This window comes from Carettochelys insculpta, chromosome 1 (genome assembly GCF_033958435.1).
Source record: "Carettochelys insculpta isolate YL-2023 chromosome 1, ASM3395843v1, whole genome shotgun sequence".
In the NCBI taxonomy this organism is placed as follows: domain Eukaryota; kingdom Metazoa; phylum Chordata; order Testudines; family Carettochelyidae; genus Carettochelys; species Carettochelys insculpta.
In genome coordinates this window covers 18345770-18372954 of record NC_134137.1, presented here as the reverse complement: position 1 = coordinate 18372954, position 27185 = coordinate 18345770, and the positions used below count along the sequence as shown (strand labels likewise).

General features: G+C 47.1%; 1 protein-coding gene and 1 long non-coding RNA gene across 5 annotated transcripts; one reads left to right on the top strand and one right to left on the bottom strand.

The window, feature by feature from the left end:
* Positions 1 to 169: 169 nt before the first annotated feature.
* Positions 170 to 24564, bottom strand: LOC142004936 (uncharacterized). Of its 4 annotated transcripts, none has more exons than XR_012643045.1 (4): positions 24059 to 24468; positions 12181 to 12265; positions 7159 to 7285; positions 170 to 6231 (listed from the first exon to the last, which is right to left on the bottom strand). It is a non-coding gene; the product is annotated as an uncharacterized LOC142004936 (long non-coding RNA). The 4 variants fall into 4 exon arrangements; XR_012643059.1 differs by lacking the exon at positions 7159 to 7285 and having other exon boundaries at positions 170 to 3694; positions 4045 to 6231; XR_012643052.1 differs by lacking the exon at positions 7159 to 7285 and having other exon boundaries at positions 170 to 5409; positions 6074 to 6231.
* Positions 18349 to 26261, top strand: LOC142004826 (endogenous retroviral envelope protein HEMO-like). The gene is made up of 2 exons (XM_074982544.1): positions 18349 to 19155; positions 24458 to 26261. Exon 2 carries the CDS (start codon positions 24468 to 24470, stop codon positions 26259 to 26261), a length of 1794 nt encoding a protein of 597 aa, XP_074838645.1. The 5' UTR covers positions 18349 to 19155; positions 24458 to 24467.
* Positions 26262 to 27185: the final 924 nt, after the last annotated feature.

Below are 27185 nucleotides of genomic sequence, written 5' to 3'. Positions count from 1 at the left end.
ATGTAGATGCAGGCACTTTGAAATAAACCCCACACTTCAAAATTCCCTTATTCTCAATTGTTTTGGGAATAAGGGAATTTCGAAGTATGGCTCTTATTTCCAAGCGCCCACATCAGTACAGCCAGTCTGCATTTCGAAAGCAGCACTTTTGAAGGGCAACTGGCCACCATTGTGCTAATGAGGTACTGAATATGCATGTAAGCGCCTCATTAACCTTTTCTGAAGTGCCTCATTAACATGCCTCTTCCAAAAGGGAGGGGCCCATGTAGACGTGGCCCCTAGGGACTAGGGGCTATTTCAAAATAGGGGCCTCCTGTTTCGAAATAGGGGGCCTGGGGCTATGTCCACACAGCAGTGTTATTTCAAAAGAGCTGAGCACTATTTTGATACCTCTTTTGTGTGTAGATGCACTATTTTGAAGTAAGCTATTCCAGAAAACCTAACAATGCTGCTGTTTAGACTTAGCCAAAGAGACTAAGGCCCAAGGTGTCTAAGGGCAGGTCTATACTTCCAGGAAGATTGACCCGGTCAGCGTCAATCTTCTGGAGCCGATTTTGCACATCCAGTAAAGATGCACAGAATTGATTTCTCTAGGGTCAGCAGTTGACTATTGTGTGGAGTAAGGGAAGTTGATGGGAGAAACGCTGCCATCGACCTTCCTTATGATAATCAAGTAAGTCAATTTCCAATACGTCAACTCTAGCTACGCAATTGCCAGAGTCAGCATTGCCTATCTGAAATCAACTTATTTCCCTGGTGTAGACTTGCCCTTAGCTCTTTCAGTAGATGTGAGGAGCCTGAGTAATTTTTGAAGACCTGAGCCTTCAAGTGACTTGTCCAGACCCACAAGAACTCTATGATGGGGCAGAGAACTGAATTCTCATCCCAGGTGAGCACCCTAATGACTGGACCTTTCTTATTATTGTAATAATAGAGTGGCTGTAACAATCATGACTTTGTAGTTCCCCTTGCCCCAGTAATCCTTTAATATGTGTTCTTTAATATTTGGAATCCAGAGAGATGCCATGAAAAAATGTTCTGCTCTTCACATGGTAACTGTACCTCTACATTCAAGAGGTTCACATGCCTAAAGCTGAGTAACTGCACAATCACATTCTGCAATCCATGTTCTTTGTCCTCTATTCCCCATCCTGTGGCATACTTTTGCTTTTTGCAGTCACACACTAGCTACGTCTACACGGGGATACTACATCAAAATAGCTTATTTTGATGTAGCGAAATCGAAATAAGCTATTTCGATGAATAGCATCTACACGTCCTCCGGGGCTGGTGCCGTCGATGTTTAACGTCGATGTTGGGCAGCACTACATCGAAGTAGGCACTGCAGGGGAGCGTCTACACACCAGAGCGGCCCACATCGAAATAAGGGTGCCAGGAACAGCTGCAGACAGGGTCACAGGGTGGACTAGCACTTCCAGGGCAACAGCTAGCCGCTCCCTTAAAAGGCCCCTCCCAGACACACTCAGCCTGCACAGCATACGGTCTGCAGAGCCACAAGCACGCACACCCTGTGGAAGCAGCATGGACCCTCAGCAGCAGCAGCAGCAGCAGCCAGAGGTCCACACACCCGCCCCTGGAGGAGCAGTGCTTGCTCTGCTTAGTGCCATGCAGGAGGCAGCTGACCATCTTTTATTTGTGGAAGAGGAGCTGCCCCAGACCTTGCTGCCCTCCCAGCTCCGCCCCCCACCCCCGCCGCACACGCCGCCGGCTGTGGAGATACCCCATGAGCACGGACTGGTGGGAGTGGCTGGTGCTCGGCGAGTGGGACAATGACCGCTGGCTCCAGAATTTCCGGATGAGCTGGCAGACATTCCTGGAGCTCTGCCAGTGGCTCACCCCTGCCTTACGGCACCAGGACACCTCCATGCGACGTGCCCTCACCGTTGAGAAACGGGTCGGCATCGCTCTCTGGAAGCTGGCCACTCCAGACAGCTACCGATCCGTAGGGCAGCAGTTCGGCGTGGGCAAGGCCACCGTTGGGGCTGTCCTCATGGAGGTAAGAGGACCCGGGGGGGGGGCGGGAGCCCGGGGGTGGAAGGCCAGACACACCCTGCACACCCCTCACCGGTGATCTCTCATGTCCTTCCCCTGCAGGTCGTCCACGCAATCAATGCTCTGCTCCTCCACAGGCTCGTGCGGCTTGGGGACCCGGATGCTGCCATTGCGGGGTTTGCCAGCCTGGGCTTCCCAAATTGCTTTGGGGCTCTGGATGGGACCCATATCCCTATCCGTGCCCCCGAGCACAGCAGAGGACGCTTCCTCAATAGGAAGGGCTACCATTCCATGGTCCTCCAGGCCTTGGTGGACAGCCGGGGCCGCTTCCTGGACATTTATGTTGGCTGGCCTGGCAGCACCCATGACGCCTGGGTGTTCAGAAATTCGGGCTTGTGCCGCTGGCTGGAGGCAGGGACCTACATCCCCCAGCGGGAGATCCCTGTGGGGGACACCACCATGCCCCTCTGCATCGTCGCAAACGCGGTGTACCCCCTCCGGCCCTGGCTCATGCACCCCTACACGGGCCATGTCACAGCCAGCCAGAAGCAGTTCAACATGCGCTTGAACCATGCGCGCTAGGTGGTCGAGCGCATTTTCGGCCGCCTCAAAGGGCACTGGAGGTGTCTCCTCACCCACCTGGATGCAGGCCTCACCAACATCCCCCAGGTTGTGGGCGCGTGCAGCGCACTCCACAACCTGGTGGAGAGCAAGGGAGAGGCCTTCTTCCAGGGCTGGGCTGTGGAGGCTGGCAGGGCCGACGTGCAGCCACCCACTGACCCCAGTCGCCAGGTCGACCCTGAGGGGATCCGGGTCCGGGAGGCCCTGCGGGCCCATTTTGACCAGGCTGCGGGGTGAACGCTGGCAGGGCCAGCTGCGGGCGAGCCACCCACTGCACCCCCCCATCCTCCACAACACTCCCTGCCCCCACGCCCACACCACAGAGCACCCGAGAGCACACACCCCCACACTGTTCTTTGAAATAAATGGAAATGTTGTTTCAAACAAAACAGTGCAACCTCTTATTATTAACACAGAAGAAAAGGGGAGAACTATTTACATGGGGGGGCAGCTACTAAAACAGGGGTCCAACAAAAACCATTTACAAGTGGGGGAATATGTACAAAGGGGGGGCATGTCCTCGGCCCCGCACCCTAATGTCCAGCGCCCGGTGTTGGGGGGCATGACCCTTGTCTCAGCCAGAGCCCTGGTCGAGTCTGGGTGGGGGCCAGAAGAACCGGCAAATACGGCTGGCCGGTGTCCGCAGGCCCATGGTCCCCCTCGGCGGCAGGCCCCAGGGTGGCAGACGGTGGAGGGACGGCAGGTGGAGCGGTGGGTGGCGTGGCGGGCGGCGCGTCAGGAGGGGCCAGGTGTTGCACAATGCGATCGAAGGTGCTCATGAAGGCCCCCCAAGCCTGCTGGCGCCAGGCCAGCGCTCGCTCCTGGAGCTCTAGCCACTGCTCCTCCACCCGCAGGTGCCGCTCCGACACCTCCAGCTGACGCCGGAGGGTGGCGAGCAGCTGGGGGTCTGTGGATGCCCGCATATGGCTCTGCCGCTGTCAGGCTCGTCCTGGGGCTGGTCAGTGCTCCGCCGAGGGGCTGGCCTGCTGGGATGGCCCCGGTGGGCTGTCTGGGACCACGGACACCTCGCCTGCGCTCTCCGGGCCCTCCGATGGTACAGCTGCAGAACAGAGGGAGGAAGAAGAGTGGAGACAGCCGTTAGTGTGGGCCCTGACCCGTGGCCCTTGTCCCCCAACCCCTCTGCTGCTGGTTCCCCATCCCCGTCCCCCGGAGATGCTGATGATGATGATAGGTGTCTCCCCCCACCGGGGGACCCTAGGTTCCGCTCCCGCCATCCCCAGGGATGGGGCATGGCACTGTCCTGTTGGGGGGCAGGGGCTGATGCACTCTTCTGAGGGACATGCCACTGCTGTCCTTGGGGCCATGGTCATCTGGGCATGTGGAGGGCCCTGGTCATGTCTGTTGTCCCTGCCCCTTAACCCCGGGGGTGTGCACCGGGGGGGTACATACCTGACGGTCCACTCCCACGGTCGGGGGACACCCATTGGACGGATGCCCTGCTGGAGCTGTGGGATGGGAGGGCAATGCAGAGCCCCCCATCGCTGGAGGAGTCCCCCTCCTCCTCCTCCGGCGTCCCAGGGGTGGGCTCCTGGGGGGGCCCCTGGGGTGCAGGGCTTGCCTCCGGGGTGGACTCCATCTCCGGGGCCTGCTGGGGCTCGTCGGCTGAGGTGTCAAGAGTGGCCGGGGGGGAGGAGGTGAACCAGGGGCCCAGGATGGCCCTGAGCTCCCTGTGAAAGGGGCAAGTGGCGGGGGCGGCACCAGATTGGCTGGCTGCATCCTGGGCCCGGGCGTAACCCTGCCGCAGCTCCTTGACCTGACGTGGTCAGGAGTGTGGGCAGGGTGACCTCGGGCAGCCAGGCCCTCGGCCAGCCGAGCGAATGCATCCGCGTTCCGCCTCTTGCTCCCCATTACCTGTAGCACCTCCCCCTCGCCCCAGAGCCCCAGCAGGTCCCGGATCTCGGCCTCCATCCAGGAGGGGCCCCACTGCCTCTTCCCCAACTGGCTACCAGCCTGGGAGCCCTGGGTCCCCTTGGGGGGGGGTGCCCTGGGGGTGCTTGGGGGGCTGGCTGGCTGCCATCACCGCAGGGTGTTGGGCTGCGACTACTGCGGTCGTGCAGGCTGAGCATGTGGCAGTGCTGCTGCCTGCACGCGCTCTCAGCTTCCTGCACAGGAACTCAGGGGGCGGGGAGCTTTAAGGGGCTGCTGCACACGGCAACCATAGAGCTCAGGGGCTGGAGAGAACGTCTCTCAACCCCTCAGCTGATGGCCGCCATGGCGGACCCCGCTATTTCGATGTTGCGGCACGCGGATCGTCTACATGTGCCCTACTTCGATGTTCAACGTCAAAGTAGGGCGCTATTCCCAACTCCTGTTGGGGATAGCGACTTCGACGTCTTGCTGCCTTACGTTGATTTCAACTTCGAAATAGCAGACTCACTTCTTCAGATGCTGGTTTTGGAAATCTGCAGAGCCAAGGTATAAATAAGCCAGAGCAAGGGTGGGGATAACAAGGTTAGCTCAGTCAGCAAGGGTGAGGCTTACTATCAGCAGTTGATCTGGAAGTGTGAACACCAAGGGAGGAGAAGCTGCTTCTGTATTTAGCCAGCCATTCACAGTCTTTGTTTAAGCCAGAGCTGAGGGCATCGAATTTGCATATTCAGCCTCACTAGTGAGGGTCAGTGGCAAGCCACTGGGTGATTTTCCAGCCTTCTTCTTCACACACAAGACTAAGGTGAGCAGGGCTGGCTATGCAGGGAACAGACTCCTGCAACAGGAGCATGGCTCCCACAGTCACTGCTGCTGTGTAGCCAGGGGCTGAAGTGAAAGAAACAGCACGAAGACAAAAAGGGTCACGCCATGGTTCTCTTCGGACAAACCTATTCTTCATCCACAGCACACTGCATTGTTGCCCTATCCCAGGATCGTGACATTTTCCCTGAGCTAAGCATAACTCTGCTAGCATTTTAATTTACAGACATTACCAGTTTGTTTTTAAGAATATCTTATTGCTTTTAAGGATTGTCCTAGCTCAAATAAAATGGGTCTGAGATTTTTCTAGCTACACTCAGAGCTGTCCCACTGCAGATACACTAAATATGCCAATGTCTTGAGGAAGTGCACTAAAAAGCAGCTTACTACATTGTTTAGAGATACTTGATTATAACCCGAGTAATGATATAGTAACAGTGAGTAGCTATTCCTATGGCTTTCTGGCAGAGAACATGGGAATTGTTCAGCTGCTTAACTCTAACAAAATCTAGCCTGTTTTCTTAGCATGCAAAAACACTTCAGCCTTTTTAATCTTATTAAAGTGTTCTTTTGTCTGTAATAAAGTTTGTTGGGTTCTGAATTTTTATTTGCTTGACACAATGTTTACAACAATGTGCCTTGCTCTGGTGGAAGGAAATGTTTACTGTTTCTTTTAACTCTGTGAGAGAGAACTTTGTGGTAGAGCAGGCAAGGGTCATCATGGACTTACCAATTTCTTTGTCTTTCCTTCTTTTCTTCCTTTCTCTTTTAAAGAGAAGAAGAAGGAGCTGCATCAATTCTGTAGAAATGAACGTGACAGCAGCATTCTGCTCACCAGTAATGTAATGCAGGTGGATAGTTCTTTTTCCAGCACAGGTGAAGCTTTGTCTTGCAAGATATAAAATACATTTGAGGATTACTTTCTAATGATCTGTGTGTGCAAATGTCCTGGCATTCCTGAGCTTGCTTAATTCTGCAAAGGACTTTCCAGATGCTATAGCTGAACCCTGAGGAACTATATAAGGTTATCCTCTGTTTAAGATTCTGAACAAGAGACTGCAACACAGCACACTTAATTAGGGAACTTCAGTCTTCTATAAACCCACCAGTAATTTGTTTTCCAAGCTTCCATCAAACATATGTTAAAAAGAAGCTAACTGTCATTGTACATAATATGTATATTTGATGCTAATTTGTTGTATTACTTTATTATCATTTACTAATTCAATTCATTTATGCTTTTTTGGCTCGTTTAGAGGTCTGAATATGTAGATTAATGTTATGTTGGTCAGCTATTTAAATGAAAGCCTCAGTGTTTTAGAAACTCTAATGACCAAGAATTGTACATCACTAACTGTGCTTGAAGGGTCTTACCCTTATTTTGTAACAGTGCCCAAACTGTACCATACATTATACAAACATTTGGCAACATTAAAGCAAAGTGGCTGGTGTTATATTAGGCGTACAACTTTTCTGTTCCATTTTGGTTTTTGATGATTTTTCTTGTGGTTTTGTTTCTTTTCCGTATAAACTATCTCCAATTATGTATGAGATAATGCTCCTGAACCTAATCATAGCTAACATGTGTGAGCTATCATGAGATAAAAACACAGAGAAGACAAAGCATTTTAGTTTTATGAGGTACGCTTGCCAAGATCAACTCCAGGTGGAGGACTAGAAATATCCTTGGTGAGTTCACCTCACTAAAACAAAAATGCCTCGTCTTCACTTACCCTGAGGTAAAAACGGAGCTTTTCTAGCAGTGCAGACAAGCCCTTTCTGGGATGTGTCTCTGAAGAGATTGGTTCTCATTACCTGGGCCAGCAGAAGGTTGTCAAGTGTTTCATGTTGTTCTCAAGACAGCCTCCTCCCTGTCCGGCACTTGGCACAACACTTGAGCTTCAAAGGGAACAATTATTTCTTGATAAAGGAGCTAACTGGTCTGAAATCAACGAGTTGAAATTCAATGAAGTGTAAGCTACACTTAGGATGGAAAAAAATCAAATGCATAACTACAAAATGGTGAACAATTGGCTCGGCAATAGAACGGCTGAAAATTGAATGTGGGCCAACTCTATGATAGCATTTGCAAAAAAGAAAAAAACAGGCTAATATTCTGGGGTGCAATAGTAGGAATGACAAAGGTAGGTATAGGAGGTAATTGTTGTGCTCCCTCAGCGCTGGTGAGTCCTCAGCTGAAGCACTGCGTCCAGTTTTGGGAGTCAGGCTTTAAGAATGATGACAGACCGGAGAAAGCCCAGACTAGAGCAATAAAAGTAATAAAAGCTTTACAAAACCTGACTTGTGAACAATGCTAAGAAAATCTGGACATGCGTATTCCATAGAAAAGAAGATTGGTACTATCCTGATAAGTCTTCAGATGGGTTAAAGCTCTTGCAGAGAGGCTAGTGATTACTGTTTGTGTGTTCAGTGAAGGAGGACAACAAATAAAAGGTTTACTTGACAGCAAAGGAGATTTAGGTTAGCTATTAGGAGTAATTTACATAGCTAAGCACTAGAATAGGTTGGGAGGTGTTAGAATTAAGAGTTATTCAGAAAGAGGCACAGATTCTCCCTCACTGGAGGCATGGGGCTTGACCCAGAAACAGTTCATTATTTACTACGGACTGCCATAGAAGACCCACTAGTGCTCTGAGTCCCCTTAGTCCTAGTAGCATGATCCGTAGACCTCCACTTCTCTTGTACCATTCTTACCCCTTTTCCTTCTCAAATATAATGGCAGGCAAGGAACTAGTAAATGCAGCCATTTAAAATGGCTCATGACAATGGGAACAGCCATGGGAAATTCCAGCGTAAACTTTTCTAGTGTGGAGGGAGACATTGCTGAATACAGTAGCTAGTGCCAATCTCCACCAAGTTTACCCTGAAAACTCCCAGGCTGTGTCTACACCAGCCCCCTCCTTTCAAAAGGGGCATGGTAAAGAGTGAGTTGGGAAGATGCTAATGAGGCACTGCCATGAATATGCAGTGCCTCATTAGCATAATGGCAGCCGTGCATAATTGAAAAGTGCTGCTTTCGAATCGCACGCCGCCTGTGTAGATGGGGGCCTTTTGAAAGGACTCCCTGGACTTCGAAAGCCCCTTCTTCCTAAAACCAACTTCTGAAAGGCTCCCGTCTACACAGGTGGCGCACAATTCGAAAGCGGCACTTTTGAATTGTGTGCAGCTGCCATTATGCTAATGAGGTGCTGTATATTCATGGACGCACCTCCTTAGCATCCTCCCAACTCGCTCATTGCCATGCCCCTTCCAAAAGGAGGGGGCTGGTGTAGACGTAGCCCTCTGGTGTTCCAATGCTGTAGTTGTGTCAGGATTCAGGAAGGGAGAAGAGGAAAGATGAAGCATTAGGACCTTTTTTCTCCCTACATGTTTGTCTATTATGCTTTCTGTACAAAATGCTGGGGAAGACATACAGGCCTAGATGTAAATATGTGCAGGGCCATCGACTTCAGTGGAGCCGCTGCTACTTACACTGACTGAGGGTCTGGCTCCTGATTGTTAAACTCCTCTCCTATATATCACAATTTATACACGCAAGCAGTGCAGAATTAGCGTAGTTGTGAAAAAGTTGTTGTGGTGAAGCTACACCTAAATCTACCTATGTCACCTGGAATAATTTCACCATCAAAACCTTTTTCCAAATTGCAACTAGCTGCAGCATGGAATAGAACCGCAAAATACTAGAACTAGAAGGGACCTGGAGAGGTCATCAAACCCAGCTTGGTTTAGTAAGAAAGAGTATGTCCTCTACAGTGAAAGAATTAGTAAACCACTTTATAGGTTGCCATATTTATTGAGTTTGAGCTTATTTACACCTCGCCTGCTGGCTAGTGTTCCCTGTAAGTTGTGCGCTTGTGTGGCCACTTAGGAGAGTTTCAGATGTTGCTCAGCTGGTTAGCAGAGCAGTCACAGCTAGGTTTTTGTTTCTCTTGCTGGTGTACAGTCAGACACAAAAATGCATTAGCAGAGGGATATCTTGGTGGTTTGAGCAGCAGCAGCCTCCTTAAATCCAGGGTTGTGAGCTCACTCCTTGAGGGAGCCATCTAGAGCAAATAGATTCTATCTTTTTTTAAAGAGATAGTGCTTGGTCCTGAGGCAGGGGGCTGCACACATCAGTCTCCTAAGGTCCCTTCCAGCTCTGTGAGCTGTGTATCTCTCTCTAGATATATGTTATTCTGCATGTGGATGGGGAAAATCCACTCATGGGTGGAAAAGATTAGATGGAATACTGCTGCTAACCAACTGGACTTGTTAAAGCCTTGGTGTGAAAGGAGAGGGGGGACATGTTCCCTCACCTGAGTCTTTGCACATTTTTGGGGAAATCTTGCAAGAGCTTTCCTGGGGTACCTCTTAACTACCATTTTGAAATGCTTGGGTTCAGGGATATTGAAAGGAGAGCTAATGGGAACATTTACACCAAAAGTCTTGGCATAGCAGGAATGTAGGCTTCAAAACACAATCCTACAGGAGCATTTTAAATTGAAAAAAGAAAATATATAGAATGGAGCTATTTGAGAATATGGCGTAACACTCATCCTTGTTAAATCCAAGAACAGAACCCATTGTGGGGCCAAACTCCATCAAAGAGGACAATTGAAATATTTGCATCTGAATATAGACAACCATTTTGATGCGTATACAAAGTATCTAACGTTTCTGGATTGCATCCTGGTTTGGTGGTAACAACCCTGGGTTATTTTGGTAACAATATTTTGTTGCATAGAACTGTGTATAGAAGGTATACAAATACTCTTTTTATTTTTATATGCATTATCCATGTTGGAATTGGAAAAGCCAGTAGGAGCTAGACATAAAATTGATTATTCCCAGCAGGCTTCTCAAACTGAATTAGTATCTCTATTCTAAAGGACTCAGACTTCCAATCAAGTTGTGCAGGATTCTCTTCAGCATCATTACAATTATTCTGGCATATTGGTGTTTGTCTCTCTGTGACTGTTTCCAATTCATCTTTGACAACAATGTTCCAGAAAGAGTCACAGAATGCCGACATCACTTATCAATCCCATCTGCTTAGCAAGAACGTTGAATGTGGCTAGCCTACAGTATGTCACGGAGAAAATATTTCCTTATCCTGTGCTTTCCAAGTCACCGACGCGGCTTCTATAGAAAACAGTTAATGGTTACTTCATATTTGGCAGCTTCAGATGTGACAAAAAAGAATGCTCTGTCAATAAGATTCATAAAGTTGTTACCCTTTCTTGAATGATCCCTTCCTTTCCTTTATATTATTTTCAAACACAACAGAAGTTAAGTTGCTTCTCTCTTAAATAAGTCAAGAAGCCAAGCTTTGGTCACAGATTAATTTGCCTCAATTTAAACATCAAGATTTTCAAAAGTGACTAGTGATTATGGGTCATCCATTTTAAGCTGCTAAATTCGATGCCTGAAAGGAATCTGATTTTCAGCAGTTGACTGCTCAGCAGCTCCTGAACATTGGTCCCCCAATCATTTTGAAAATATCACTAAAGTGACAAAATGTTTAGCCAAGTATGCCTGGATGCTTTTATAATGAGGTGCCTTTGATCAATTAAAAAGAAGCATAATAATAATAATAATAATAATAATAATAATAACAATAATAATAATAAATTAATGCCCCTGCTTCACATTTAGGTGCCAAATGTTATGCATTTGAATTCATATTTACACACCTAAGAGGCCTTGTTTTTGGAGATACTCAGAACATTAGGGATGTATGGGTTAGGCTGCATAACTTCAGGCACTCAGATCTGATAGTCCAGGCCTAAATCAATAAATTATAACAAGCAGTCCTGTGGCACTTTAGAGATTACCAAATTTATTAGGTCATGAGCTTTCATGGATAAAATTTGTTAGTCTCTCAAATGCCACAGGACTGCTTGTGGTTTGTGAAGTTACAGACTAAAATGGCTACACTTAAAATCATAGAATCATAGAACAAAAGAACTCGAAGGACCTCCAGAGGTCACCGAGTCCAGTCTCCTGCCCTCTCAGCAGGTCCAAGCACCATCTAGACCATCCCCAATACATGTCTATCTAACTTGCTCTTAAAAATCTCCAGTGATGGAGATTCTACAACTTCCCTAGATAATTTATTCCAGTGTTTAACCACCCTGACAGTTAGGAAGTTTTTCCTAATGTCCAACCTAAACCTCCGTTGCTGCAGTTGAAGCCCATCGCTCCTTGTCCTATCCTCAGAGGCCAAGGAAAACAATTTTTCTGTCTCCTCCTTGTAACCCTCTTTAAAGTCCTTGAAAACCACTTGAAAACTTTTGAGACTCAGTACATTATGAGTGGCTTAATGGGACTCTTTTCCTTAAACTTGTATGTTTGCTGAGTTTAAAGAAACATTGGCAAATATCTCCTTGTTTTAGCTCGATGTTGTAATTTACTGTTTTGTGTCTTTGGTAGCGGTTTCCATCAGGGAGCACGGATCTGTTCTGCAAAGTTCTGCATGCAACCACAGCAAAGAGATGATCCCTGTGCCCAAACAGCTTACAGTCTAAGTACATGAAGAGAAGCACCAAATGGAGGCAACAGAGGGTAACAGCAAGATGATGATTTTTGGTGTAATAAGAATCAGTCATTGTGGGTAGGTGGGCTCATGCTTCAGCCCTCAGGTTTTACCCTTTAGTTAGAAAGAGGGGTCTGCCTGGATTCAGGGGTTGCTTATAGAACAGCATTCCAGATGGCACTCAAACACTGTGAGCCTCAGAAAGAGTCCACCTGTCTAGCTTCTTTATTGAGTTTTCATAATGACAATACTTGATTATAAAAACAATGCTAATACATTGAAATAATAGATTCAAATCCAACCTTGTAAACCTGGGAGTCTCCCACACTTTGGCCAAGAGTTTCTGGACATCTCACGTGTCCATCCGACAGGAACACAGGCAGTAACCTGTGGGAGAAGGGATAATATGTTGGAACACTGACTGAGGTGGCCATAAGACATCTGTGTTTAGGGCCTGATCCTGTGAGGCATTGAAATGCCTGAAGTCCAACTGAAGTAAAGATTTTAGTGACAAGCACTGCATGAGGTGGGCCAATGATGCTCAGTAACTCATTAAATCAAGTCCTTAAAACACATTATTATCCAAAGATAGATCTGAAAAAGTATAAAATGTACAGTACTCTTCTCTCCAGACTGATGGTTACAGTTAGAAATAATCTCAGAGGGGTAGCCAGGTTAGTCTGTCACTTCACTATTAATTTGCCTGGTTAGAAATAGACCTCAACCAAAGGCTCAGATCTGAGCACATCATACTCTGAGGGAGCTTGGATCAAGAGCTTAACTTGGTGGCTGTTCTTCCTCCCTATGATAAACTCAAACAAGCCCCTCTCTGTGGGCATCCTGATTTTCAAGCTCATTTCCACACTTTGTAACTCAGGTCCATCGCTATTTCCAGGCTTTAGTTGGTTTGCTTCTTCCTGGCTTTCTGCTGTTCCCTCCTCCTCTCCATCTGCCATGCTACCTCTCCACCACTCATCAGGTGGAAGAGAGGGAAACCTTTCTTGTGACTTTCTTAGCAGAAAATTCTTCCTCCAGTGTCTTCAAGCTGAAATATTATCAGGTGGGAGGGCAGTATTTTGCTCGACAGAGGCTGCATTCAGAATACACAAAGCCACTCGTAAGCTAGGGCCACGCTACAGTGGAAGATTGACCTGCTGAGGGTCGATTTTCCAGGGTTTCATTTTGCACATACAGGAAATGATGCTCCCAGGAGTCGACATCAACCCCTGCACTCCTCACGAGAGGCAAGGAATAAGGAAGGTCAATAGGAGAAACGCTCCATTGAACTTCCACCATATAGACAGAAGTTGACTGTGGATAAATCAATTTTTAGCTATGCAGTTGGCATAGCTAAAATTGCATATTGGTGGTCAACTTCTATGTCTAGTATGGACATAGACCTAGATCACCTGAACAAAGGCTTCCTAGCTCATACTTGTTTTGTTTGAGTAAGACTGCAGGATTTCTCTATTTCAGATTCTCTGGAGTAGCCCAGCCAAGGACAAGTATATTGCTGGGGCATCCATCCAAACCCTTTTGCTGTTGCTGTACAAAGGACAGAATGCTGCAGTGTGGAGACAACATTAAGGTGTGCTCTGACTGTGACCCCTTTGATGTGTGAATAGGTGATGGTGGTTTTGCATCACCATATCACAGCAGGACATCTTCCTGACTTTCCTTCTCTGAAATCTATAAATATGTTTAAATGCTGATTATTGCCTCATCCATGCAAGGAGTATTAAAAGGCTAGTTAATTCCAGCAGTGAGCAGAAAGGGAGAGTTTCTCCAATCAGCCTCCCACTGTGGGGATGGCCAGAAAAAATCAATCTATGATACGTCAATTCCCACAGTTGTAGCTGGAATTGCAGATCTTCAATCGACTTTTTGGCCTAATTAAAGTGCTAATTTTAAATTGTTCAGGGCCCAATCTACCCTCTCCAGATTCAGTCATGGTTTTGTATGCTATTCTCGTTCTCTCATGCATCTTCTTGTTAAAGTAAAATGTCTCAACATTTTCAGTCATCTGAGAGTTTTTCCATACGCTTAATGATTCTCATCCACAGATATATAACAAAAGGAAGGGAAGGAGGATGAGGATAACAGGAAGAGGAACTCAGTGCTCCGTAGGTGCGCAGCTTAATGGTGTCAAATCATTAAGTTGTTTTCCCCCCCATTATTAGCTAAACAAATTGGTTTAGTGCCATAGATGTCACCTGTAAAGAAATTTTATTTTTCTTGCCACTTAATATCAGTTGGAGCGAGGCAAAATGCTACTAAAATACACGGGATATCTTTAAGAACTATAAAAAGGATTTTAAAACCAATTTTGTCTCAATTCTGGATCATATCCTTTTTCTTTCTAATATTTTACAGCAGTTATAGCTGCTCAGGGAGGGATAGCTCAGTGGTTTGAGTGTTGGCCTGTTAAAATTCCAGGTTCTGAGCTCAGTCCCTTTATCTGGGGCCAATAGGTTTAAAAAAAAATCTGTCAGGTAGGGTGCTTGGTCCTGCCAAGAACAGGGGACTGGGCTCAATGACCTCTCAAGGTCCCTTCCAGCTCTATGAGATGTGTATTTCCATGTTTACTAGTCAGGACTTATTAACTGACTCTAATTTTTTTCTTGCCTAAGCCACTTTTGCACTGATGTAGCAACTGTGCCACTGTGGGCCAAATCCTCAGTTGCCATGAACTGGCATAGCTCCACTGACTTCAAGGGAGTCATGCCAGTTTACACCAGCTGAGGATCTGGCCCTTAGTTCACAAGACACAAACACAGCTTTTCTTTTCTATTTTCTAGTCATAGTAGTAATAGGAAAGCCCTACCTAGGGCAGACTTGGAAGGAAGAGTTTTGCAGTTTTAAACATCTTGGGCCAGATTTCGCTGTCACTAGCATTAGTGTAACTCCACGGCACCCTTACAGGATTTACCCCAGTGTAATTGACAATAGAACTTGGCTCCCTATGAAGTTACATTTTGTAGTTGTTTCATTGAGTTCTTAAGATTCTTTTTTAATAGCTGCCAAAGCCAAATAGTAAATGGTTTGTACCCAGTAAAGCACAGAAATGAACAGAGCTAGCTGCATACAGATAATTCAGCATAATGGGTAACTTGAGTCTTGCTGACAAAAATTCAGTGCCATCAATGCCAATTGTGAAAAGCTTGTAATAGAAAACATATTTGTGAGAAACAGATGGAAAAAATGCTCTTCTCGGCTGTACAATCAATCAACCCAACAAGAGTTGCATTTATGAACCATCATGCATATCCAAAAGCATAACCAGAACCAGGCATAACACAGACAGCTACATACGCCACAGAATGAGATCTTGGAAAGAAGATCTAGGTGGTGTTTTTTATCTCCATCATCAGGGTATGTGAGAACAAAAATGTACCATTCTAATATTACATTTTGCAACAATTCAGTTAAAATATCACTCGGGGTTTCCATATAGTATTTTTAGTATATACTGAAAAGCTTGTGATAGCAGAACTGTCCATTGAGATTAAATGTTATTTAATGTGCTTATTGGCAGTAAATCATTTTGCTGCTGGATGTCTCTATTTGCTAAGTAGTGTTCCCCGGTGAACAAGAGAGACAAAGCTGGAAGGCAAGCTGTGAGGAAGCCTGCTTGTGCTTGTGGCTTGTAGTAGTTTTCTTCAGTGATACATTCCTACTATGTAAGAATGACTGTGATTCAACATACCACAATAGATTGTTTTTCCTATGCATCCTTTTGGTCATTCATCAAAACTGCAGTCCCAAATCACTTATCACCAGCTGTGTAGTTTTAGATCAGCCAGTTCCCCACTCCAAAAGGGTGTGTCTCTACTTGTTTTGGGGCAGTAGACCTATTTATGTACAAGATGCACCCCAGCTTACTTTGCACTATTGTAGGGGTTCCTTTAAATCAGCAGTTCAGGAGCTTCAGCATATTCTGGGACATCTTGGGTAGCTAAAGGTGCCCAGTCTGAGCATCTAGAGGGAAACTAGCACCATTCTGGGGGGAAGCAATGACACACAAAACATATTGGGTAGGAGGGAGGCCACAGTGAATAAGCTAATGATGGGAGGAACCCAAATCTCATCTTTATCAATGTCAGCAATATAGCAGGTCTTCGGCCAATTCATTGCCCTGTGCAAACAGCACCATTTGTTCCAAGTAACTGATACGTGATGCTGTTGGAATTTTCATGACAAGAATTCTCTAAAGTAGACAGCTAACTCCCACTTAATGAGCTCATTCATTCTGGGGGACAGGAGACAGAGTTTTTACTGTTGTGTGCTGACTTCACAGCTGTAAGCACTGGAAGTCATGCAGCTCAGTTTTGCTTCACCTGAATGGTAATACAGATTATAGCATACCCAGGAATGTTTTCCTGAAGTGCCGTGGTAGTACATTATGTTTCAAGCTATTAAACTCCCTGGATCTCAAAGAAACAAAAGTAACTTTTAGCCGCTACCTCCATTAACGCTAAATAGTGTCTTTGTTTCATGGCACAGGAAGTGGAGACTGAGTAGTAGTAGTAGTAAGCCTTTTCCACTCCTACATCTGGGAGCCTAGGCCATTGACAACCATTTGCCAGTGTCCCCTGTCCTGGGCGATCTTTTCCAGTTCTGACCAGGTGCATCCCATCTTTTTAGTGTCTGCCTTCAGGTCTCCACCCCAGGTGTTTCTTGGGTGCCTTCTTGTCCTTCTTCCTTGTGGGTTCCAACTTAAAGCTTGCCTTGCAATGCGGGTGGTTGGTTTTTCTGAGGGTGTGTCCAACCATTGCCATCTTCTCTTCCTTGTTTCTTCTACAGCAGGAAGTTGGTGAGTCAGTTTCCACAGACCTGTGGAAACTGTTCATTGTTGTATGGTCAGTGGATCTGGAGGATTTTATAGAGGCAGTTACCGATAAGCACCCATTTTTTTGAAGGGGATGATCCCACAGCTCCTAGTGACCCCAAAGGGAATTTAGGTGTGGAATGCAGGGTTAGACCCTACAGTAATGTTAATGAGGGTGAGCTAATTGGTGTTTGAGATAGATGCCACTACAACTAAGGCTACAGCTACACTGTAGCTGTAATGTGAAATAACATACACAATTTTCACACTGCAAATTGCAGAAGTTATTCTGCCGTTAATTATTTCAAGGTTGGTGCTGTTTTGAAATAAGTGCCTGTTTCGAACTTCCCACTACCCCTCTCACGATGAAAGGTAGCAGGAACGAAATACTGCACTCCCTGCTCTTTCAAGCACAGTGTTTAGATGAGGGGGTTGCTATTTTGGGATACATTTGTGTCCTGAAATAGCAACCACAGTCTAGACATAGCCTAAAACCGCGGTGTCCAATACACTGTCCATTCGCCACACGTGGCGAACTGGACAGCGTGGTGTGGCAAAGCGGCTCACTAGAGTCGCACATGTGGAGCGGCCTTTGCCCCACCACACATACACCCCACCACTTGGTGGGACAAGCATGTGCTGGTGGAGGCGGCTCCTCCTGCGGCTTGGGGTGGTGGGGTCAGCTTGGGGCAGCTGGGCTGAGGGCAGCTCATGCAGTTTGGGGCAGCAGGGTTTGACACGGGGCTCAGCAGGGTGCGGCTTGCGGCAGTGGGACTGGGGTAGCTTACAGCGGCTTGGGCCAGGGACGCAGGGCAACTTGCACAGCATAGCTCCAGTGAGACATAGGCAGTTTGCCTGAGGAGGGAGGGGTGTGCATGTCATGTTGCGGGGAGGGTGCCTGGCTGGGGCAAGTGTGCCTGACTGAGGTGTGATGCCCAGCTGCAGGGGGGCATAAGGGAAGGCATATGGCGGTTGCTAAATTTTGTTTTGGACACCACTGGCCTAAGAGAGAAACTTCACAAGCTCACCTTTCAGTGATTCCTTTTATTTCTTCCTCACAATAAGCCTGGGGATGACACATTTGTCCTTACTGCCTACAAAAGTCAAACCATGCAGAGCATAATTTGGCTGCTTCCAAAAGGGTGCTGATAATGACTTGCCATGCCCCTTCTTTGTGTTCCCACCACAGTCAGAGGCAGCTGTCAATCCGTAAGGATATTCCAAAAACATTCTGGGGCATATCTCAGAGCCAGAGCATTGAACCAAGTACTAGAGAGTCTGTATTTTAACAGGCCATTCTCTGATAACAGTGAGAGATTGAAAGTCTTGTCCGCTTTCCATTAGATAGCTCAGTATCTTGCTGGCCACTATCAGAAAGGAAGTCCTGCAAAAGGTAGGTGGGGCCTCAGTAAACAGCAATAAGGCTTGAATCCTGTGACTGAAAAATGTTCTTGCTAGATCTGCTAAAACCCAAACTGACAATGGTTAGAGTCAGGGACCTAACTAGGACAAACTGTATTGGAGTCCAGGACTTCCACAGTCCTTATTGCTCATATTTCTAAGACTTGTTTATGAAAACAACTTGTCCCTTGGAATTCTTATCTCTTTACCTACTTAGGGGCATAAAAAAGAACTGCAAATGGCCACATACATTTGAAAGTGGTGTATACTTGACTCTGTCCTTCATCCCTCCCCCAGGTGTGCTACTTGTCTTCATAGGCCCTGATTCAGGAACTAAAGGTCAGACAAGTTCAGGTCAGCACTTAAACACATGCTTTAAGCGCATGCTTAAAACTAGGCAAGCATTTGTGCTGTCCTGATGTAGCCAGACAGAGTCTCCCCCTTACAAGCCAGCTTGCTCGTTGCCCCCCCCCACTGAGGAGCACACAGGGCACGGAAATGGCTGCTGACAGCACAGTCTTTGATGCCCTCATTGAGGCCCAGATATGCTAGCTTATCGTGACCCTGAGAAGCAGAAAGTACAGCTAGAAGGCTAACAGGCCAGACTGTCAACATGAGAGAGGGGGGTGAACCCTCAAGAAATCACCCCAGCTGGCATTGATCAATATGATGCACACACAATCACCCAGAAGGGGACGTGCCCCGCCCGCACAAAAGAATGTCCTGTACTCCTAAATTGTTTATCTCTTGTCTTACAAGTGCAAACTAAGTAGAAATGCCCTTGTAACAAACTGGAGTCACAAAGACAGACCAGTATGATGTGGCACCATAGATAAGAAAGAGAATATGTAACCCAAAAGGGGGTATAAAAGATGGGTCCAGCAGAACTCTAACTTTGAGTGCATTCGACCAACTACCTGCTGGTCGGGTCAGGTGATTGCCTCCCGAGGTCCACAGCTGGGGACGCCCAACCTCATATTCGTCTTTCCGTCGGAATTGAGTGACCGATCCGGCTTGGCTACGCTGGTATCGAGGAGACGCAGAGAGGGTAAGATACACCCATGCTAGGTCTCTGACTTTTTTTTGTGCACAGCTAAAGAATTAGAGCTCTGTAACTAGTATCAAGATATCATTGTGTTAGATGGTAACAGATATCTTTGTATTGGACTGTAACGTAACTTGTTAACACCTGTACTTTGCTAGCATATAAGAAGTAAACAATAACCTTTTGTAACCACACGCTTATAACTGTAGCTTAATAAACTTGTAACTAGTTAAGATTCAAGCCTAACTATTTTGTTAACCCTTTTGTCACTGCAACACAGCCGGCACAACAAAAGAACTTTAACCATTTGGTTACAACAGCCTGGCCATAGGTAAGAGTGCTAGGAGCTGCCTGCTCTAACAGTAAAAAACTGGGTTGCTTAGGACCCAGGGGAGTCCGTCAGCCTGTCTTGGCTGCTTGCAGCGACGAGCTCTCTGCTCTTGTAGTTTTAAACTTGGATGATAACAAGGGCATAGTTGGTACCTCACCGTACATTACCTGGCCACCGGCTAACAGAATTGGCGTAGTCGGCAGGATTGTGACATAGGCTGTACCACAGTGACAAAATGAAACCAGTCATGATAAACAACTCAGATTTCCTTGACATAGAAAAGAATCTAGCTCAGGAAGGATGGGGTAACCCACAGTGGAGTAAAGATGTGATAGAAAAGGATTGGGGAAACCCGAAGGACATTTGGCAACACTATTGTAACTGGAGAACTGCCTGTAAAATGAAAAGAGGGAAAGGCAAAGGTGCTTACATCTGGCTTTTAACTAACATATGGCAGGCAGCCAGTAAGAGCTACCAGAACTTAGAAGCTGAGCTCCTTAAAGTACAAGCAGAAAGGGACACGTTGCACAAAGAATGCCAGAATTTAGACACTCGAGTGCGTACACTAAATACAGATATAGAGCACCTTCAACGAAGGCTGCTGCCCCTGATTGAAAAGGAAGGTGTGGAGCGAAGGAAGAAGCTAGAAGCCAAGCCACGGAGCATTAATCAAGCTAAGGTAGAGACCGCTCTGTGGTTAGACCCTGAGGAATGGGACGGGGATATTTGGGACTCCTCTCCTGATGGGTCCTCCCTCTCCTCCGACGAGGAGGTACCCCCAGTCCGGATGCGGCCACTTATCACCTACCAAAAGTCAGAAGAGGAGGAGGAAGAAGAATCTAGTGATGCAGGTGATGTAAATGGTAGGTCCTCGGGCAAGAAAAGGGACAAGAAATCAGGGAAAGGTAGAAAGAAAACCCCAGTGTCACGAAAAATCACCTCCCGAATGTACAAGCCCTCTGAATTAAAAGAAATCCAGCAAGATTTTTCTAAAAAGCCAGGAGAGGGGATAATAGAATGGCTAGTACGCCTATGGAATTCCGGAGCGGGGCATATACGCCTTGTCGCCCGTGAATGTGACCAGCTTAATTTGGGGGCAGAAATATCCCTCAGCTGCCCTGAACAGGAAAGCCCCAGAACACTATGGACCCTAGTCACTAGGTGGGCTGCAGAAATACATCCAGCAGACCGAGATGAACCCACAGTTATACCATGGGCTAATGCAGAGGAAGCTAAGGAAGCCCTGCAAACTATAGCCACCATTAGTTTGCTCAGCCACTTGCACCAGAGTGAAAATAGGGACGAAAGAAGCCCGTGGGAACAGTTGGCCCGAGTAAATGATCTGAGACCTTTGTTAAAGGGAGCTGCCAGTGCCCATAAGGCAATGGCATTGTCCCTCCGAATGGAGGTACAAAGTAATACTGACCTCACCTTTCAAGATTTGCTTCGTCGCCTAATACAATATTTCAGAGAGTTTGGGGAAAGTAAAACCCCACTAAACAAAGCTAAAGTGCGACAGTTAAAAGAGGAGCAAAAGGGTAGACAAGAAAGCTCCCAATCCAAGAAACGGGGGGGCTTCAAGCCCAAACGTGAAACAACTCCAGAGGAGAAAGAGCTCCGAGCAAAGCTATGGAAACAGTGCCTGGCCTTAGGCTATCCCAAAGATGTAATTCATGGGCTGCCGACTGAAAAGCTAAAACTCCTAGCTGCCTTTGGAAAGGCCAGAGAGGAGGAAACAGCAGTAACTCCTGATGCTCCTCCTCTCCCAGACACCCTTTACACACCACTACGGCAGCAACTACGCGAGCTGCCGTCCCCAGTCGATCTCGATCAGGGAAACTAGGTGGCGGGGGTCAGTCTCCCCTCCAAGTAAATCAGTTAAAAGGGGAGAATGAGTCAGCAAATGACCCCCGGATTCAAGTACTAGTAAATGACAGGCATGTAACATCCTTTCTAGTGGACACTGGAGCCCAAGTATCCATGATTAAGCGAGAAAGCTTTCCCGGTCCACCACCTACTGGCCGAAAACAAGTACTGGTCACAGGAGTTAATGGCACAATTATTACATACCCTCTGGTCAAAGTTAAATTAGACATCCCTTTTCAACCTTACAGACAGCCCCGAAAGCACGAGATAATCCTCGGTAATGCTAACATACTGGGCATGGACATTCTGAAAGGAAAAGAGGGAATAATAAATGGGGAGAAATGGGCTTTTGGAGCAGGCTTTAAGCCCCATACCACTGTTCTGGAAGAAGAAGATGCCTCCAGATATACAATCAACCTGCTCAGTAGTGCTCCTGCTCTCCCACCCTCGACCTTAACCAACGTGAAACAGTACAATGTCCCAGCAGAAGCTATAGGCCCGATTTCTGAACTTGTAAAGGACCTGGAGAAACGGGGTATTCTAATCCGTACCAATTCTCCATATAACTCACCTGTCCGGCCTGTGAAAAAGCCCAATGGAAAATGGAGGCTCACCATAGATTACCGAAAGCTTAATAGCAACACAGGGCCCCTTACAGCAGCAGTCCCCAACATTATTGACATTGTAAACACCATACAGACTTGGAATAAGGAGTGGTTAGCTGTATTGGATATAAAGGATATGTTTTTCATGGTTCCCTTGCAACCTCAGGATCAGGAAAAGTTCGCTTTTACCTGGAAAGGGGTCCAATATACATTCACTCGCATGCCCCAAGGCTATACGCACTCACCCACCATCTGCCATGCCGCACTAGCAAAGGTTTTAGACGGCCTAAACCTGCCTTCTAACACCCAGATCCTACAGTACATTGATGACATCTTAATAGGAGGGGATACCTCTGAGGAGGTACAGGAAGCCGTAACTGAGGTAAAGGCAGCCCTGGAAGGTCTTGGCTTAGATCTACCACCTGATAAATGCCAAGGTCCCTCTCATGAGGTAAAATTCCTGGGTACCATCTGGATGGGAGGACGAAGGTCGATACCTGATGAAACTGTAAATGAATTAAGTCAGGCATCGTCCCCAGAAGATAAAGCCCAACTGAGACAAATGTTAGGGGTTTTGGGATTCTGGAGAAAGCATGTACCGGGTTTTGCTATCATAGCCCGACCCCTTTACAACCTGCTTAAAAAGAGTGCCACATGGGAATGGACCCCTGTGCATGAGGAGGCCCTCAGACAGCTAATAGGTGAGATTCATACCTATCAAGCTCTGGGTCCAATCCACCCCAATGCCCCCTTCCACTTGTACCTCACCGTGGGGAATACTGGGTCCTCCTATGCCCTATGGCAGGAGAGTGAAACTGTACCTCGCCGTCCTATTCAATTTGGCTCAAAGTCATGGCAAGGGTCACAGACCAATTATACCCCTTACGAAAAGGTACTCCTGTCAGCTTTCACAGCTCTAAGGGAGACAGAGGAGTTAACCCAAGGCCAATCTGTAACACTCCACACTCCTCTCCCGATCATTAAGCCTATATTGGAGGGAAAAGAGTTACCACCTGGGGTAGCCCAAAAGATGACTGTACAAAGGTGGGCACTCTACATACATCACAGGGTCAGTGGGGCAGACACTGCGCAGAATCCCACTATGGTTAAGGAGTCCCTGTGGAAAGTGGGAATGCCTACCGAATACCATCTACCCCCACAACCATCTCCTATTAAGGATGCTCCTCCGTTTAACCCATCTCAATCTGAGGGAGTATGGTTTACAGATGGCAGTGCAAAGCTGGTAAAAGGGAAATGGAAGGGAAAAGCTGCAGCGGTCCCAGCGGATGCATCAGCTGCACCCCTAACTGCAGACATAGAGGGATCAGCCCAACTAGCTGAACTAGCTGCTATTGTACTAGCCTGTAAGGCAGGAGCCAATGTTGTATACACCGATTCCTACGCAATATGGGCAGGGGCTACTCAGTGGATAACTAACTGGAAAAATAACAACTGGGAAATTGGAGGAAAGCCTGTATGGGGATTAAAATACTGGAAATGGATATACCATCATGCAACCCAAAATGCCTTAAGCATAGGCCATGTGTCAGCCCATCAAAAGAGTAATACTCCAGCTGCACAGCTAAATAACCTGGCAGATGCAGCAGCCCAGATCTCTGCTGCCCAAGTAGATTGGGAACGTTTGTACCTATGGCTGCATGATACTTTAGGGCACACTGGAAGTGAGGAGTTAACGCGGCAAGCACATATCAGGGGGTGGCCCATCACCCACCGACAGGCTAGAGACCTGGTGCAAGCCTGTACTATCTGTGCAGAAACCCGAAAACATGTAGCAGAAGGGCAGCGATTTGCCAGACTAAAAGATGGAAAAACACTATGGGCAACCTGGCAGGTTGATTACATTGGCCCACTCCCTACTACCAGACAACGGTGGAAATATATTTTAACTGGAGTGGAGGTTGTCTCAGGAATAGGGTTTGCATACCCCACCAAGGGGGCAACAGGACTTTCCACCATCACGGGACTGAATCGTGTAATAGCAATAGTCCCTACACCCCAAGAGATCCAATCTGACAATGGCTCACACTTTAAAAACAAAGCAGTACAAGAGTGGGCTGTTAAGCATGGAATTCAGTGGACTTACCACCTCCCTTATCGACCCCAGTCCAACGGCATAGTCGAGCGCTGGAATGGGCTGTTAAAAAACCACCTGAAGCCCACGGATGGCACTTGGGGAAACAGGCTGGATGAGGTTGTACAGAGACTGAACAACCGACAGACCCCTACGGGCAGTCCAATCAGCAGAGGATTTTTCCCTACTGGGAGAAATTTCTCAGCTTCAGCTGCACCGCTCAAGGACTCCAAATATAATCCTGGAGATACTGTTGTAATTAGACACCCTAGCCTGGGAACACAGACTCATGTACTGCACTCATACAAAGGGAAGGGAGTTTGGATTACTGCTGGCCCTGACCAGGCACCACTAACTATCACTGAGGCTTGGATTGTATCCAAGACCGGCTGACCTTGTGATTTGTTCCAGAAACAGCCCCATGGCTCCAAACAACTCCTCAGTGGAATGGACGCCTCCCGAGATTGGCCCAGACGCCAAGCTGCACTATGAACTCTGTATATATTTACTGCTTGCTGTTATAGCTTCTTTGATTATTGTATTCAGTTTTAAAATGAGCTATCTAGGAAAGCCCCGACTGACAAGGGATGCGCTCCTTCAACTCATCATCATCCTCCTAGCTCCAGCTGCCATCGCCATACCCGACCACCCACTCCGGGGTGCCGTTCAAGCTATCGCCTCCATCGCCAAAGCAACCGACTGCTGGATGTGCACACTACTCAACTCCCCCACTGGACCTGGAATTGAGTTTGTGCCCCTTGGCCTAAATGACTGGTGGAATAAGAGCGACATCTTCCGGTGGGGACCGGAATGGTCCGGAGGCAAGCCTCACACTAACTCTGGGGGGGAGCCAAAACAATGGCAGCGTACTATGTGGGGGCAACCACTGGAATATGTAATGGGGTCATCTAAAGCAATGTATCCCATTTGTTTTGAAAGCAGGGGAAATGCTGAGGCTCAGATGGGAAGCCTGGGTGACCACCAGTGCACCCACCTGGTCTCATTCAACAGGAAGTTAGGGATCTGGGATGTTCACTCACAACAAGAAAAGGGACTGCAGTTAAACTGTTGGGGAAATGTCATTAATGCCTCCCTAGGTCACAAAGTTTTGTTTGGTGTTAAGGATGCTGCAATTGTCCCTCTAAAGTTTAATGAATACCCTGAAAGCCAAGCTTGGTATAACAAATCCCTTTTTATCCTCCCTCACACAGGATACATATATGACCCCACCCTTGTAAATTCCAACACTCTGTTATCAAATCAGTGTGCTAAAGATAACCTTTTCAAGCCAGACCAAATTTTGCAAGACCTACTGGTTACTCTATACTGTTCTATTACCAGTGATCACTATTGTGTCCCATACCATGCCCCCAGGCTCGATCCAAACGAAGGATGGTATAAGGGACCCTTTTCTCCCATCCTCAGTAAAGAGCCTGGATTGTTTTTCATCTGTGGGGAAAAAGCTTATAAATACTTACCAACAAACTGGACTGGACGATGCTCACTTGGGCACATAGTACCCGGGGGATTAACTGTATACCCTCACATCACCGCTCCCGGCATAACCAACCTGGGAAGCTTCTTGCATCGATCCAAAAGAAAGTTCACTCGTAACCCCCTCATTGAGCGACCCACAGGCTTCCACAGATTTACCCGTGCACTTTTTCCCTGGTTGGGAGTTGCTGAACTTGAGCGAGCCTTAGTTAACATCTCAGGCCAACTAGAAATAGCTCTTAATCATACTGCAGATGCCTTAAATCTTTTAAATAACCAACTCCAATCCGTAGCTCGCTTTGCTCTACAAAATAGAATTGCTCTAGATGCCATTCTAGCCCAACAAGGAGGTGTCTGTGCTGTAATAAATCAGTCCTGCTGCTTTTATGTTAATCACTCAGGACAAATCGAGCAAGATGTCTCTGCTATCAAAGATGCAGTTCAAGTCCTGCATGCTACAGCTGAGACTGGAAAAACCTCATGGCTGGAGTGGTTAGTCCAACAGTTAGGATTTTCTCTCTCTCCATTCCTGCATTCTATTGTAACCACTATTTTGATTGTTCTTATCATAGTAGTTGTGTTTTGTATAACACTGTGCATCGTCAGGAGACTAATTAATATAGCTATCTCCTCTATGCAAATCCGATACATGGAGCTGACACGTGATCCTAGCCAATTCCGCGATTCCCCACATACTGATCGGATCATTGGGCACTTTTAGACTTCCCCCAAGGAGGGCAAAAGGTGCTGGCATCACCGCCACCTTGCGTTCTGGGATGTAGTGTGGTGCATCAGGGGGTGGAATGTAGCCAGACAGAGTCTCCCCCTTACAAGCCAGCTTGCTCGTTGCCCCCCCCCACTGAGGAGCACACAGGGCACGGAAATGGCTGCTGACAGCACAGTCTTTGATGCCCTCATTGAGGCCCAGATATGCTAGCTTATCGTGACCCTGAGAAGCAGAAAGTACAGCTAGAAGGCTAACAGGCCAGACTGTCAACATGAGAGAGGGGGGTGAACCCTCAAGAAATCACCCCAGCTGGCATTGATCAATATGATGCACACACAATCACCCAGAAGGGGACGTGCCCCGCCCGCACAAAAGAATGTCCTGTACTCCTAAATTGTTTATCTCTTGTCTTACAAGTGCAAACTAAGTAGAAATGCCCTTGTAACAAACTGGAGTCACAAAGACAGACCAGTATGATGTGGCACCATAGATAAGAAAGAGAATATGTAACCCAAAAGGGGGTATAAAAGATGGGTCCAGCAGAACTCTAACTTTGAGTGCATTCGACCAACTACCTGCTGGTCGGGTCAGGTGATTGCCTCCCGAGGTCCACAGCTGGGGACGCCCAACCTCGTATTCGTCTTTCCGTCGGAATTGAGTGACCGATCCGGCTTGGCTACGCTGGTATCGAGGAGACGCAGAGAGGGTAAGATACACCCATGCTAGGTCTCTGACTTTTTTTTGTGCACAGCTAAAGAATTAGAGCTCTGTAACTAGTATCAAGATATCATTGTGTTAGATGGTAACAGATATCTTTGTATTGGATTGTAACGTAACTTGTTAACACCTGTACTTTGCTAGCATATAAGAAGTAAACAATAACCTTTTGTAACCACACGCTTATAACTGTAGCTTAAT